The 17,265-nt window shown below is 43.8% G+C and overlaps 1 protein-coding gene across 1 annotated transcript in view; it reads right to left on the reverse strand.

The window, feature by feature from the left end:
- The window catches only part of LOC147679776 (uncharacterized), a 275,399-nt gene that overhangs the window by 63,364 nt on the left and 194,770 nt on the right, over window positions 1–17,265 (reverse strand). Inside the window, exons 11-12 of the mRNA XM_086944753.1 lie at window positions 6,897–7,020; window positions 4,807–4,986 (exon numbers count right to left, since the gene is read on the reverse strand). Coding sequence (XP_086800879.1) covers window positions 4,807–4,986; window positions 6,897–7,020 — 304 coding nt within the window. The remainder of the gene's footprint in view (window positions 1–4,806; window positions 4,987–6,896; window positions 7,021–17,265) is intronic.

A 17,265-nucleotide genomic window follows, 5' to 3' on the forward strand; every position in this document is an offset into this window, starting at 1 on the left:
GTGTGTGTGTGTGTGTATATGTCTGTTAGCAAGAGCACCAGAAAGTTCGAACAAATGCACAAGCCCAGAAACATAACACTCAAGTCTCACTCGTTGTGAGTGACACTGACACATTTGCAGGCTGGTTTGAGCTTTTACTCACAGAAGGCTACATTTCCGAGTTGGTGAAAGGAGCTAGAACTTGATTCCAAAATGCTACACCATTCATAGCTTTCCTCTGCACAGAGCAGCTTTTGTGATCGACCACAGGGGGAGCCCATGACTCAGTTGACTGGCAAAGATGATTGGACACTGCTCAGTGCTACTCTGCTACATGTATGAGCCGTTCATGAGACAGGTGTAGGGAGGTGTTATTTCATGTAGTTTATATTTGTTTCATTTTTCGTTCATTTCACTAATGTATTATCATTGATGTCAACGGTTGTGTAATTGCACGTACTCTGATGTCATCAAATATGCTAATCAATTGTCCTTCCTTAGGATTTTCAAAACTTGAGAGCTCAGCAAACATATGTTTTGCTAAGTGGTTATATGTGCTTTCAACAGATGCATTTCACTCTCTACATAATAATATAGTTCTCTACTTGAAATACACACAATCGTTTGTGCACGGCCAGCGAATTCTCTAGAGGAGAGGAGAGAGAAGTGCTTAATTTGTAAAAAGAAAATAAATGCCAAGCCCTCATGAGGAAGCCACTGCAATTGTACCACCCATTGCACCTGCCAGCGCTGCCAGTGACAGTATCAACACAACTACTATCAAACTCCTACAAGTGTGACAATTAGACTATTTCACGCCCCCAGATCTATAAGAATGGCTGGGCAACAGGTAGTAGTCATTTTTAATGTATATCGAATTAATAAATAACTTTTGTTGCGCTCACCTTTAACTTGGATAAACAGTGCCACAATGTAGCAGACTGTCTTAAGTGCCAGTGTTGACAATATAGTGATGGCGCCAAGCACTGAAAACACCAACTTAAATTAAGCACCTGTGAGGGGATGTGGTGTTATGGCCAGAGATTCGTACTTTGGAATCGGGGAGCCAGGTTCGAGGTTCTGAGCGGGATCAACATCCTATGATTTTGGGCAAATCACTTAATCTCCCTATGCCCCCAAAACATTTATATAACCTTTTGTAATGTAACTGGTGCTCATTTCATTTGAAGTGCTCCAATACCTTTGAGTCGATTCCTGCTATATAAAACTTCAACAAAAAAAAATCTATTTGGGGAGATTTACTGAATTCTAACCTTAACATGGTGAGGTTCCGGCTGCAAATGCTGACAAGTCATTGTTTACGGTGAAAGCTTCATGGTTTCTGAGGGTCTCCACATGACTGTGGATGTCATCGTTTTCGGAAATAACTAAAACGTTTTATGATCTGAACTATCATCAGTGCAAACTGGATTGCAGTGCACACTAATTTAATTAGGTATTGATTTTAATAAATTGTGCATTTTTACATAAATAGCGATAGCATTCATTTCGTTTCATAGGATTTACATGGCAACAGATCACTAGCAGAGGGTGTTGGAGTTTTCTATGGGCTGCGTGTGAGTTAGTAAATTTAAATGCAACTTGTGTGGTGTAGTGATTGCTTGCTGTGCTAGACCACACGCGTTTTGCAATAGTCTCTTGAAATCCAACAAGCTACTGAATCAGTCTTCTCCCTGGGCATGGAAGAGCCCGTCTTATTCTGTGTACTCCCAGGAGCGTGCATGCATGTGAGACCTTAAGTGGTAAGATCCCAGCATGATGGTCCAACTGTCTGTAACACAACAACCCTTCCCAAAGTTCCCAAAGCAAAGGGTGATGGGCCAAGTTTGTGTTGAAAGGGGAAAACCAAACTAACATGGGGCAACGGCTACATAGTCCAGAGGCAAGTGTAAGGGGCAGGGTGAGTCCAGGGAGTCCAGGTGGTGGTCCACTCGGGCCTCTGGCTGTACTCATGTGGCACGTTGGGGAATGAAGGCAGGATGCTTCGCGTGCGTTGGGTGTATTCCATGCCAGGATTTCTCTACCCCCATCCACTGTCCAGGGGTTGAGTGCAGACTTTGCTACCCGAGCAGCCATGTTCACCATCACTGCCTTTGTCCTAGCTCTCACAAAGTCCATGTCCTACCTTGGACGGTGCTGGTCATATTTTTTAAACAAGCACAAGTACCAGCTGACATGTACCTGACTGGGTTAAGTTCAGAAATCTTGCATAAGATTATCTGAAAAGGCTTACTTTTGACCACGTCTGAAATGTGCCACAAGGGTAGCGGACTTTTAGTGGCATACGGTTGTTGTTCTGGATGGTGGTGGTGGATCTATATTTTAGCTCACACTATTTGTTCATTGAGCCCTTATGTTGGTTGCCTTGTTGGCTAAAGAACTGCTGAAGAGTGGGCCATTGTCAGTTTTTAGTTTGTCAAGAAACCTGCATGTGCCTAATGTGATCTCCATCTTTGGTATGGCTGCGTCAGCACAAATGGTGTCCCGGAACTCCAGTTCAGAGTACTTTGAGTGTTTATCCTTCACTATAAGCCTGTCATCTAGAGAGAGAGAGAGTTCATTGTCCATGCAATCCCACAGTATATCACTTAGGGGTTCTGTGATGATGGGGGTCAAGTGTGTTGAGGGCTTGTGACTTGACACATAAACCGGGTTCATATTTCATCTTCAATCATTTGGTTGATCTCTAAAAATCAGACCCATTCCCACAGTCAAGCTTTGAGTTTAATTAACCACACTAGGTGACTGCTCTGGGCAACTTAAATGGCTATCTTGGCCACGGCAGCAGGCAATATTGTTCATCACATCAGTCACTCGGAAGTGCAGGAAATTTCTAGCTAGATATTGAGAACTGCAACCATCTCCCACCACATGGCTGTCATGCAAATCTGTTCTCTTCAGGAGGTTCCTGTACATATTGAATGGTCCTGGTGGGCCTTTGCCACTAGATGGAGAGTTGGATTCATTGCCATCTTGACAAAAACCTCTTCCACATTGACTATCATAGGTAAGGGAACATCCACCTTCATCGTCTCGTTATTCCATCCGAGGCCTCTTCTTCTCCCATCTGGTGTGTGGTGTTAAGATAACTAGGCAGCTGAGGTTTCACCGCTGGTACTCCTGGAGCTGGAATATCCACTTCTTAATGCAATGCCGTAGGTGAATAAACCACTGGAACAAGGGCACCTCACCTGTCCTTCCAGGCCAGCACCACTCCCCTGATGCAACTACTAGCACTGACTAAGAGATCACAGTAGGGTGCCCTTTGTCTTCTGAAATGCCTCTTCCCGGACTAGTCCCAGCTTCTGCACAAAGTTCTTCCTAATGAGCTCCCTAGGTGCTCAGTCAGGGTGGCCATGTGTAAAATGTATTGTTTGTTGTACTTGGCCTTTCCTAGACAACTGCCGGTCTCTAACACATTTTGGAGGATGGGGTGGTAGCGATCTTGATGTCACTCAGCTTTTTTGGGTCAGTGTTCACCCTCCCGCTGGCAACACATATTCAAAGAACTCCATGTGAGACCTGTAGAACTCGCATTTCTCATGATAGAGGGGGGAGACTAGTCCTGCAGCTGTTGAAAGGCCACCTTGACTTATTGATGATGCTCTCCTTGTGTACTGGTAGGGACCGGGATGTCATTGCCCACATTGAGGACTCTGGGAAGGCGTGCCTGGATCTCATAGTGGTGTTTTGGAACACCCTTGGAGTAGATGACATTCTGAAGTTGAGTCAACAAAACCTCAGGAGACCTATGTGTGTGAAGAAATTTGTGATGGGTCAAGTTGTAGCTCAAGTTGCCGGTATCTCATGTTGAAGTGTCAGTTCAAGAACCAGTAGGCCAAGTTGGGGTGAGCTAGAATTTCGTTATGTTAGGTGAAATCTCTCTCTCGTTCTCTTTTTTTCTCTCATGGCTCAGCTTGGGAAAATCAGGTCCTCACAAATTCTGTTCTTGCATGGTTATCTGGTTTTGTGGGGCTACTATGGCAAGAATTAGGATATGGGCCCTTGGACAGTCTCAATCACTCCCAACTTCTCCAATTTCTGGAGTAACATCTTTGTTTGCTGGTAAATGTGAAAGGGGATGTGCCACGTTATTTAGTTTGCCTTATTTTTTTTATAACATGAGTAGCTGCCTGCCTCCACTGTATTTCTTCTTCATTCACGTTTTACACACACAGACAGCCTATGTATTCCAAGAATCTTTCATGTAAAGAAACTATGGTATTGTACTCTAGTATTTTTATAGTGCTCTCATTCCACATCAGCAGTGTTTTCTGGAATCGCCAAAATGTTTTATAATATTTCATTAAGGGCACAATAAGTTCATCTGTTAATCAGTTGTAAGTTTCAATTTAGATTTTTTTGGATGCAATTTTAAACGTCACTACTGTACACTTGAATTTTAGATATTATTTTTCATCTAATCAGCTCTTAAGTCTTCTCTGTTTTTATTGCAGTTTAGAACTATTTGATGGTGCTCAAATATGCCAACACAAGCTTGGACTCACGTAAACATTGTTTAAAGAATGCATAGATCCTATTCTTAAGAAATATTCTTTAGTTACTGGTGGCCCTTTTGCAAGCAATATTTAATTAATCCTGTAGGATCATTTTTTCACTGGTCTTCATTGCGATGACAAAAACTGTCTGTATGCATGCATATTTGTTCCAACTAATTATTTATCTAAAAAAATTCCAAAAGAAATCCTTTAGGGACATTTCAATTTCATTCAAAAGAAGCAGAACATTATATAGTTGGTTCCCAATTTGCAGCACAATCGCATAACATACTTTATGAAAACTCGCCTCCTCATTCTTGCCATGCAGAGATGATCTTCTCTTGTCGTATTCTTTTTTCTGCTCGGATTTGAGACGTTTGGCACTGTCCTGCAGGCGTACCGTGTGCTGTAGCTCCTGGCATTCCTTTGCCTGTCTTCGATGCCGCTCCAAGACCTCAATCTCACGGTCATAGAATAATTTATTTCCCTATAGAGTGGGGAGGAAGAATAATCAAGCAATCTACGACCATGGCAGAGGAGATGGGACTTAACATCTTCTTCAACGTTAGGAAGCATGCAAAGCCTGTTAGTGGACTGGCCCACAGGAAACTTGCTTGGTGGTCACTCACAGAGCAAGAGATCAAAAGGCTGAAGTGGGCTAACCCATTACCCCATACTCTATGTTGTCATGGATGGATGTAGAGTGTACATAACACTCATACAGCCCACTGGCAGAAGAAGGCTGAATCAAAGACCCTATATGTGTGTATATTTGTACAGACATATGCATTTTTAATTGTATTTTCATTACAACATCTTGGCAGACAACTAAGTCTGTCAAGTTTTCTGATGATTCTAGCCAGAATTATTACAGTGCAGATCTTCGACCCATAGGATTAGTCAAAGAGGGCAATTAGCACCAAATTCCCTGCTCACTAAGGTAATCTGTCAAAATGCTTTTGACAAAATACATGTCTTTAGGCTTTAATATGGTGCAATAACAATCCACCTTTAAAGACCTATTGGATTTCTGTGAGATTCCATGTAACAAAATACCTCTATACAGGGTTTAATACAGGGTAATAACAATTCACCCTTAAATGTATGTTTGTGTAACATATGCTTTTCACAATAAATATGCCAGGCCTAATGCCTTTACCATAACTTTTGTAATAGGCAGATCAGGCATATAGCCCTGATCATTGTTTGCTATATTCAGCATAAGCTTTTCCACAAGGCAAAGTGCAATACAAGCACTCCTCTTCAGTAGAAGCACACAACGTCTTCCGCATCAAATGATGTACTCAAGGTCACCAACATGTGGGCAGAGACTAAAACATAGCTCTGTAGTACTTCTGAAAAGTTTTTGTTGTGGATCACATAAGGTCTGTTGACAACTGCCCTGTCAAGCCAGACCTTAAAAGCTCCTTTTTTAAGAATCCCTTTCATATGTTTTCCTTCTACTCTTTATATTTTCTACCATACTACTGCACGCCAGTCAGTTCTAACAGGCCATTTCGGTGCTGCTCATTTCATCTGCACTGCTCTATATCAAGCATACTACTGCTTCTATAGAATGCGTCCATCCAGAAATGGTGCTGTCTTTAGTTAATCTTTTTTTACTGTTCCAAGATGGCCAACATATTGATCCTAAATGAGGTGGCTATACTTGAACTTTAATGCAGTGATACACAATGTATATACAATACCTTTGCAAGACAGCCAACCATTGCTATGTTTGGTTAATTGTTTGTTGCAAGCACATGTCCATCATATTTATGGCAAAACCAAAGGGGATGATGGACGGAGTGTTGAACATTGCAAGCACTCACCCCCAGTCAACTGATCTGGGATTAATCCAGCATCATTCTTTAGCTCACTCCGCAACCCCAGTTCAGGTATGGCCATATGCAAATTAGTCTGACCCTGTGCCTCATGGGAACAGTCCAGCCCGAACTGCCAAGCCATGTCTTCCCTGGACCAGAAACAAGCATCCTGGGACCGGTTTCGGGTTTATAACACTCAGCAGTTCCACAAACTCAGAAAGTTGTTCCCCCGAAATGTGTAATGGGTGCTATTTAACACAGTACGATGAAAAGCACCTGGATTTCGACCAACCCAGATTCTGCTCCTCAGTGTCTTATTCACAGCTTTACTCTGCTTCAGACTGAGTTATTCTCATTCACTCTTTAAGTCTTTGATTCTCCCAGCCCTACTCATACCTTTTTCCACAGCCCAGGGGTGTAGCCATGGTACTATGGACCTGCTGCCATCAAGTAAAACTGTCCCGTTGTTTGATAGTAAACAACATCTTTATTTTGGACGCAGTTAGCTCCTCAGTCCATTAGGCCCTGGTGCCACTGCACCTGCTGCACCAGTGATAGCCAGCTCACTTACAGTTATCTGCTGCTCCGTGTGACGGAACATCATCTCCCTCTGGTGGTGCAGCTTCTGCCTCAGCTGCGCCTGCGCTCTCTGCTCCTCCTTTTGCAGGAAGCGGAGCTCGCGCAGCTCCAGGCGCCTGTGAAACAACAAAGGTTAAACGGCTCAGAATGGAATTAAAACATGGCCACTATGTAATTGTTTATGAAGACCCGTAGCTCTCTCTCTTTGATTGACATGCAAGTAATCGTTGTTGTACTGAGAGAATCTACAGAACTAATAATGCTACAGGCACATTATACCTACTCACTACATTAGTATGTAAGGGCCTCTTACAAAGCTGTATTGTCTTTTGTGCACATTTTTTTACAACTTTTCTTAAACTGTCAGAGACAGGAACAAAGTCAACGAGGTGAACTGTAAAACATGAGAAAGAAAAGTGAAAAAGTGTAATGATTAAGGCATGAAATATCAGAGTAATGGGAGTAAGAAGTGAAACAGTGCAAAGAATACGAAGTGAAACACTGTGCGTAAAGTGCTATCATAAGTGTCAGAGGACAATGAATCAGGTGTCCAAAATCAGAAGGATTGAATGAAAACTGTAAAGCGAGGCATGTAAAGTTTGGGGTATTCACCTGTTACAACGCATTTTTTACTCCGCACTACCACTACAACGCGGGCATTACAACGCATACCGTTACAACGCATTGCGCTGGGGGGGGCGCTCTAGGATAAGAGGTAAGTTTAATTTACTATCCAACACCTTCCCTAGGGTCCACGGGGACTGGAGTTAGAATAGTAAATTATACTTACCACTATCCAGCACCCCAAAGCGCTATGCGTTGTAGCGGTATGCGTTGTAAATACCGCGTTGTAATGGTACGCGGAGTAAAAGTATGCGTTGTAACGACATACATCCAAAGTTTGGTAGTGCAATGAGTGAGATAGTGTAGGAAACTGGGTGACTGGTTGAGGAGTGTGAAGCTCAACTTAAGCAGCAACCACAAATCTTGTCTGGGTGAAACACTAGCGAACCCCAAATTAACTGGGGCTTAACCCTTGTGTATCTTGGCACAGAAACTGTCTGGCTTAACTTAGACATGATGTGTAAAGTATTTATGCAGCACACAAACAGTAATAAAGTGAAAACACAACAGAAGAAGAATTCTATCCCAATTTAGAAAAATTGAGTAAAATGTAATAAATTATTTGACACCTAAACTACCAACATCCAATTAGTGGAATAGGAGATATGCAATTTTAAAGGTTTTGTGAGAATCAGGCACTATGAAGCAAAATGCGTCAAACGCAGTCATCTGGTTGCAGTAGACCGGGTCCAAGTCAAGAGTTCAGGCTGACCGTGATGGAGCGCGGGCCAGATACAGAACTGAGTTCAGTCCGCTGAAAAAGTACAATGTGGGCCTGGGTGTCCAGATGCGGAGTCCATGCGTCAAGATGTGTGGGCCGGTGTTGAGGAGCCGTCCACGAGGAGCTGCAGTGCAGGATCCAGCACCAAGAATTGTCCTGCAGTGGCAAAGTGGATGACCGTCGTCAAGGAGCTGTGATCTGTGGCCCTTTGTCGTCATCGCCTAGGAATCCAATGAGGCTTGCAGAGACTTGTGCTGCGATATGTCGCACAGGGGACGAGAATCATTTGTTATGATAAGTGTCAGAGGACAATGAATCAGGTGTCCAAAACCAGAATGGAAGTGAGGCATGTAAAGTTTGGTAGTGCAATGAGTGAGATAGTGTAGGAAATTGGATGACTGGTTGAGGAGTGTGAAACCCAACTTAAGCAGCGACCACAATTTGCGTCAGGGTGAAACACAGGCAAACCCCAAATTAACTGGGGCTCAACCCTCAAGTATCTTTGCACAGAAACAGTCAGGCTTAACTTAAAGGTGACGTGTAAAGTATTTATGCAGCGCACAAACAGTAATAAAGTGAAAACACAACACAAGAAGAATTCTATCCCAATTTAAAAAAATTGAGTAAAATGTAATAAACTATTTGACAACTAAACTACCAAAATCCAATTAGTGCAATAGGAGATATGCAATTTTAAAGATTTTGTGAGAATCAGGCACTAAGAAGCAAAATGCACCAAACGCAGTGATCTTGTCGCAGTAGACCATGTCCAAGTCACAAGTTCAGGCTGACCATGATGGAGCGCGGGCCAGATACAGAACTGAGTTCAGTCCACTGAAAAAGTACCATGTGGGCCTGGGCGTCCAGATGCGGAGTCCTTGCATCAAGATGTGCGGTCCGGTGTTGAGGAGCCATCAACAAGGAGTTGCACTGCAGGATCCAGCACCAAGAAGTGTTGTGCAGTGGCAAAGTTGATGACCGTCGACGAGTAGCTGCGATGTGGGGCCTGTTGTCGTCTTCTTCAAGGAAGCCAATGGGGCTTGCAGAGACTTGGGCTGCGATGTGTCGCTCAGGGGACCAGATGAGTTCAGCTGGGCGGTGTCAGCGTCTGGCTGCATCGACGTTGAAGAGGCCATCGGTAGTTTCGAGGAATTGCGTAGTGGATGAACTGCGGCGTGTTGGGCCGGAGTCAATGGCGGGATGCGTCGCACTGCGAGGAGATGCGTGGAGATGAACTGATGCCGAAGAAGTCAGATATGTCCGTGGGCTTGAACTGGGGGCCGGCCAACTGACACTTTGAGATTTCCTGGAGTTCCGGGTCCACACATGCAGGCTGGATTCAGCTGGGCAACTCACAGAAGCAGAAGAGTCCTGGTGCAGCAACAACAGGCCTTGGGCAGCAAAGCAGTTCTGGGTCAGCAAGCAGGTCAGCAGAGCAGACTTTACAGTTGGGCAGTCCTTCCCGGCAGAGTCAATAGGTCCAGAAAAGATCTGAAGAGTTGGGTCTGAGAGGGTCAACTGTTTATCCTTGGTGCCAGCTTTGAAGTGGGAGAAGTTTTTTAGAGGGTTCCACCTCAAAGGTGTTTGGAATTTCCTGCTTCCCTGTCCTCACCCAAGCTTGTCTGGGGGAACAAAAGACTAGTGTGAAACTATTTGTGAGTTTTCTGACGCAGTGTTTTTGTGATGTGCAGGTGTGGGAGGTGACAGATTCCCCACCTCTATCAAGTCGGAGATGGCACATCGTGCCAACAACTATTCTCCCTTGTCTCACTGTCTGGGAGCAATACACCAAGGGCAACTGCCAGCTACATTTATTCGTTTGACCCAGACTGAAGGTACCAAATGGTTAGGACAAGAAAATTCCAAATGTCTAAAATTGTCACTTTCAGAACTGTGACTTAAAATCCAACTTTACTATTAACAAGGGTTTTAAATTACCATTCTTTCGAGACCAAACTCAACATTTTTACCTCCTCCAAATTGTACATTATCACTTATTAAATGTAATAGACCAACATTATCCTATGGGACAGGTAGACCTTGCAGTAGTGAAAAACAAATTTAAGAGTTTTTCGCTACCAGGACATACAAAAGATAAAAGTACATGTCCAACTTTTTACATACACTACACCCTGCCCTCTAGGCTGTTTAGGGCCTACGCTAGTGGTAAATTATATGTATTAAAGAGGAAGGTCTATGCCTAACAAAAGGTTTATTTTGGCAGGTGGTTGAAATGACTATTTAAAACTGCACACAGGGGTTGTAAATGGCAGGCCTGAGACATGTTTTAAGATGCTAATTAAGTGGGTGGCTCAAAAAGTTCTGCAGGCCCACTAGTAGCAGTTAATTTACAGGCCCTAGGTACATGTAGCACCACTTTACCAGGGACCTACAAGTAAATTAAATGTGCCAACTGGGTGTAAGTCAATTCTACCATGTTTAAGGGAGAAATTGCAAACATGTTTAGCACTGGTTAGCGGTGGTAAAGAGCGCAGAGTTCCAAGTCCAGATAAAACGTGCAGCAAAGACAGGAGGATTGAAGGCAAAAGGTAGGGGAAAAACCATACCAGGCAAGTCAAGTGCAACATGCGTGCCCAACCAGCTGAAAGAGAGAGAACTACCCACTCTCATATGAGTTCTCATCGCTAAAGCGGAAGAACCTAGAGAGACCATCAGGACTGGCGTGGTGAGTTTCAGGGTGATTCTCCACAGTAAAGTCCATTTCCTATAAGGAGATGGACCACCTCAACATTTAGGAATGCTCACCCCTCACCTGCATTAGCCATCTGTGGTCTGTCTGAACCAAGAAGTGAGCCCCTAACAGGTATGGTCTCTGCTGCTTTCGTGCCCAAAACACTGCAAATGCTTCCCTTTCTATTCACTCGATCACTGTTCCTTGGGAAGTAACCTCCTGCTGATGAAGTCTACCACTTGATTTAGGCCCTCTTCTTTTAGCTGAGAGAGCTTCGCCCCTAAGCCATGCTCTAAGGCATCTGTCTGTAAAATGAACACCTGGGAGAAATCAAGTGCACTGAGCACTGGTGCTTTGCACATGGCCTTCTTCAGCATGTCAAAAGTGTTCTTGCATGCCTCCGTCCAGATCACCTGCCTGGGCTGGTTTTTTTTGGAGTGTGTTAGATTTGGGGGTCTCTAGTTGCCACAGGTAGGTACTTGTGACAAATAGGAACCCTCTCCTCTAGTTAGGGTAAGGGGGATTACACTCCTAAAATAACCCCTGCTCACCCTCTAGGTAGCGTGACGCGAGCAGTCAAGGCTTATTTCAGAGGCGTTGTAAGTTAAGCAGTTGTGACCACATACAATAACCCAGTGACAACACTACAAATGGACACCACACAGGTTTTATATAAAAAATAAGTAGACTTTATATAGAGTTACCACAAGACCATAAATGACAAAAATATACACTAGGATTACTTTAAGATGGTAGATTTAAGCTTAGTTTAGTTCAGTTCTTAGATGCAACACTCTGCATCAATGTACCTTAAGTTGCGTTGCGCTTCCACGACAAGCAATGTCGCAGCGATGGGAAATGCGGCAAAGTTCAGATACAAAGAAATAAAGACGTGAAGATATTCCAGATGCGGCACGTTTCTCTGGGATGCAAGAAGTCCTCGGTTCGATGCGTGGACTGCATCAGCGACACCCTTACGATGCGACGGCAACAGCTCCAGCGGCGACGCTCTTCTCCCACGATGCATGAAGATTCTGCTCAATGCAACAACTACAGCGGCGACATCCAAGATACGACGGTAGCAGCTCCGATGGCGGCACCCTTCTTGGGGATGTGAGGTGCTTTTGATCGATGGGGTGCAGTGCGACAGTTCCAGCGGCGACACACTCCTTCGGAGTTGCGACGGCAGGCACAGCGACGGCGATATGCTCCGACCTCGTTGCGAGATTCTTCTCCTGATGCGGTGCAGTGCGACAACTACAGCAGCGACACCCTCCTTTGGAGTTGAAACAGCAGCAACAGCGATGGTGACCCACTTCCTCTTCGTTGCGGCATGCTTCCAGCTCCTTGCGACATGCAGTTCTTCAGAAGGACCCAAAACAGCAGCAGGCACTTCCACAAGAACTCTGGGGAGTGAAGTCTGTTGTCCCTGAGACTTCAGCAGGAGGCAAGCTCTTTTTCAAGCCCTTGGAGATCCTTCACAAGTTGGAAGCAAAGTACACAAAGTTCCTTTCTCCTTCCTTTGGCAGTAAGGCAACCACTGCAGGCCAATCCCCCAAACAGCACTTCAGCTTGAGAATAGTCTCTCCCCAGTTTCTTCAAGTCCCTCTCCTCAGTAAAGGTTTCTTCATGTAATCCAAAAGTGATCTAATTTCGTGGGATCAGGGTCCCAATATTTATACCCCAAAATCCTTTGTTCTCTGAGGGGAGAGGGGCCTTTGCCCCGTCCAAACCAGTTCTGAAGCACTCTGTTTTCCAGACTTCTCCTTTCCTTTCACAGTGCAGGGCAGGCACATCAGACGCCCCACAGGAGGTGGAGCCAGCATTGTGGAAGGCAAGTACAGTCCTGGAGCACTTTGTTTACAGGACTCTTTCTCTTCTTCCAGTGTGCAGGGCAGAGACATCAGCTGCTCCCCAGGGGGTGGAGCCAGCATTGTGGAAGGCAGGCACAGCCCTATTAAAGGTTCAGGTGCAACTCCTCCCTCCCATCTAGAAAAAGATCTCTCTATTCACCACAGGGTGACTCAGCCTGTCCCCTGGAATTCCCCAGCCCTGTCACTCACAAAACCAGACATAAGAATACACAACCTAGCAGAGGCAGGTTTGAATGGTTAGACAAGCAAATACCTAGGGGTCCATTAGGATGGCGGGCGGGCTTTGCCCGCCCGCCACCCTAACGGAGAAGAGGACAGCCCGCTAACAGTGCGGGGGTCCCGACATTTGTATTAGGATGCGCCCGCCACACAGGCGGGCGCATCCTGTATGTCTACCATTGCGGCGGGCGGAGCAGGAATCTCCGCCCGCCGCAATGGTAAAAGTGCACGTTTTGCTTGGCAACGCGCAACATGACAGGCACTGCGCGGTGCCTGCCATGTTGCACTCTGAAATGCGGGGGGGTACCATAGGTACCCCCCATGTGCACCCCCAAGCCACGGACTCCCAGGGGGCCCGCAAGGGGCCCCCGCAGGGAGTCTCGGCATGCCTTTCCGTGGCGGCATTGCCACCACGGAAATGCACTGTGTAATGCACATTGTAATATGGCGGGCGGTGTCTGCAAGACACAGCCACCATGTTACAGGTTTTCCGCCCCGGCCGCTAGGCGACCGGGGCGGAAAACAGGCGGGCGGTGTTTCACACCGCTGCAGTCCCCTCCGCCATCCTAATATGGCGGGGGGGAATGCAGGGAAGGATGTCGGGCGGATTGCCTCCACCAGGGTGGCGGTGGCCACCGCTACCCTGGCGGAGGCAATCCGCCCGACATCCTAATGGGCCCCTAACTTTCTAAAAGTGGCCTTTGCAAACACAGAATATTAAAACCAACTTCACTAAAAGATGTATTTCATTATTCTGAGTTCAGGCATACTAAACTCAAATTTCTACCATGTTCTCTGAGACAGTTAGGATTATAAAATTTAATAACTTTAACAGTCCGTTCTGGCCTATGGAGAACAGGTAGCCTTGCAATAGTGAAAAACGATAATGGCTGTAATTCACTATTAGGACATGCCACACACACACCAGGGCTTGTCCTACCTTATGCTTACAATGCACCCTGCCCTTGGGCCTACCATAGGGGTGACTGATATGAAGAAAAGGGAAGGTTTAGGGACTGGGAAGTGGGTGCACTTGCCCAGTCAACATAACAGTACCAGACTGCACGCAGGCTCTGCAATGGCAGACCTCAGACATATTTTACAAGGCTGCTTCTGTGGGTGGCACAACCAGTGCTGCAGGCCCACCAGCAGCATTTGGATTACACGCCCTGGGCACACTCAGTGCACTGTACTAGGGTCTGACAAGTAAACCAAAACATGGAACCATTGATTCATATATCAATTTACAATAGGGAGCACTTGCATTGTGGCACTGGATAGCAGTGGCACAGTGCCCAAAGCATCTAACACCAGCAAAAATACATGAGGCAACAATAAAAATGGAAGGGAGACCCACGCCAATGGTGCCAGGTCTAACAGAGTGTATTTGAAATTTGATTGATCTTTGATTAGTTAAAATCGTTACTTCTCGGGTAGGCGCGTGAGCGCGCGAACCAAGATGGCCGCCCGGCTCCTACTCTAGCACGTTTTTGCACCCGTTTTGTTTAAAAAAACGACGATTCTTGTCAAGAACTGCAGGCAAAGCAGTCGGAAATTATACTGAATGCCTACCTCTATTGTGCTGCGAATGTTGACATTTTTGGAGCCCTGGAAGTCGCTTTTTCCACAGACTGGTTCTTAGCCCCAGCCCAGCTCCGAGGAACAGGCGGGTTTCTCAGTCAGGGGGGGCGGAGTGCACTTCTAAGAAAGTGCCTGGCTTGGGCCTAGCTACGCCCACAGCCCATTTTAGTTGCTGCACCAGTTGTTTTACACTCATTTCCACAGTATTTGCTGCATTGTGGATTGGATTCTTTTATTTCTGCTGTTTCCATTTTAATTTTTCTTCTTTGAGAAAATGGAAAATAAAGTTACTGTTAATAATAAAAAGAAGGCAGCAAATTTCCCCACCTAATATTAAATCTAAGGTTGTGGAGTCATCTGAGCCTTCCTTATCCTTAATATTAGAGGAGATTCAAGCTTTGCGAGTAAATACAGAGTCCATTGCGTCAGAAGTTAAAAATGTACGCAAGGAAATAGCTAGTTTATCCATGAAAATTTCAGATAATTCAATTAAAATTCAAGATAACAAGGCTAAAATTGATACTTTCACTCCTCTAGTGGCAAAAATTTCACCTTTGTGTTCTCAATAGTTGGATTTGGAAAATCGCAATAGGCAGTACAATCTTCGCATTTTTAATTTACCTGAAGATGTTGAAGGAGGTAACTGCAGACTATATTTGGAAAATCTGCTCCCTGGTCTCTTGCAATATATAAGGCCCACAGGATTCCTTCCCATCAAAACCCTCATCACTCCAAGCCACGACAAATGATCTTGAAGGTTCTCCGTCACCATCACTTGGTTTTAATCAGAAAAGCGGCACAAGAAATTCCTTCACTGACGGTTAATGGAAATAAGATCTTTATTCATCAAGATTTTGCCAAAGAAACTGTCGCAATTCGCAAGGAATTTTCTGCTTTCCGTCCTCATCTTCGATGTCTTGGCTTTAAATATGGACTTTTTGACCCTTCGACGATGCGTATTTGGAAGAATATTTTCTCCAAATCTTTACAACGTCCTGAAGATTTGAAACATTTTATTGAACACCCGTCTCAGCATTCAATGTATACCCATGACTCCAATACTTGAGTTATAACAGTTCTGCCTTTGCTGACAGGATACTAAGATTTTCTTCTGTAGGGCTCCAGCGGTTGCGGCCATACTTGTAGACCGTGTGTGTGTTTCACATTTCATATTTATGTATTCCTTTTGTAGTTTTTTCCATGTTTTTTCTTTTTTTCTATCCTTTGCTACTTTTTTCTCTTCTTATTTCTCATCCTATATCTCCTCTGCTTTTCTTTCTCTTATGCCTTTCTTCTGGATTTCGTTTCTTATCTTTTTCTACTATGGCTAATGTTCATAATCGGAAAGTAGTGTCATTAAATGACAAAGGATTGTGTCATCCAGTTAAGCGTAAAAAAATTCTAGATTACTTAGGAAGGTATAAAGCTGATATTTGTTTTATTCAGGAGACTCATATTGACAACAACATTTTAGATTATATGAAAAAGAAATGGGTTGATATGATTGTCTCTTCTCCTGGTGTGGCTATTCTTTTTGCAAAGAAATTACACTGTCAAATCTTAAGCAAACATTCAGATGCTGATGGTAGATATATATTAGCAAAAATTAAAGTTCATGATGCACTCTTATTTTTATTAAATGTTTATGGTCCTACTGTAGGTTATCCTAAATTCTGCTCCACTCTTGCTACAGAGGTCTTAAAGGTTGGAAATGTTCCTTTAATTGTTGGAGGGGATTTTAATATAATTTCAGATCCTTTATTGGACAGACATTCTCTTACTAAATTTCATCCTTCTAAAGTGTATTTCACTTTCAAAGCTTTCATTCAAACCACTAAATTAGTAGATATATGGAGATTACATTTCCCCACAGAAAAAGTTTTACTTTTTTCTCCAACCCACATAGCTCCCATTCTCAAATTGATTTCTTAATAATTTCTAGACAGATCCTCGAATTGGTAACATTGATATCTCTGACCATGCGCCGATTTCATTACTTTTGTATTTAGAATCCACATATACTAAACAATTTAAGTGGCGAATGAATACTGGTATTGTATTAAATGAAAAGAATAAACCAAAACTTTTGACAGTCATTAAAGATTATTTTTCATTTAATCTAGAAGGTTCTACCTCTTTGACTAACAGATGGGATGCATTTAAAGCTTATATTAGGGGGATAACGATTTCCATTATGTCACATGAAAACAAAACTTTCAATGCGACCATTAAAGAATTACAAAAACAAATTGCGAAACATGAAAGACTCTTTATTACCTCTAATGATCCCCAATATAGGTTTACACTCCAAAAATTGCGATATGAATTTAACTCTATCCTTAGTAAGAGAGCAGGCATTCAAATGCCAGATTTAGTTTTAACGCCAATTGATCTAGCCGACTTTTAGCTAAATATTTACGCATAAAAAAGGACAAAACTCAAATCAATTCAATTCAAAGCTCTCATGGAAGAATTGCTTTTTCTCAAAATGATATTGTTAATGAATTTTTGAAGTTCGCTTCTACATTATATAATAAACCTGATTTTCACGATGAATCGTTAATTGATTCCGTCTTAACTTCCTGTGATTTACTCAAGATTTCACAATCTGATAAAAATGGACTTGACTCTCCCATCACTAAAGATGACA

This window comes from Lissotriton vulgaris, chromosome 11 (genome assembly GCF_964263255.1).
Source record: "Lissotriton vulgaris chromosome 11, aLisVul1.2, whole genome shotgun sequence".
NCBI lineage: Eukaryota > Metazoa > Chordata > Amphibia > Caudata > Salamandridae > Lissotriton > Lissotriton vulgaris.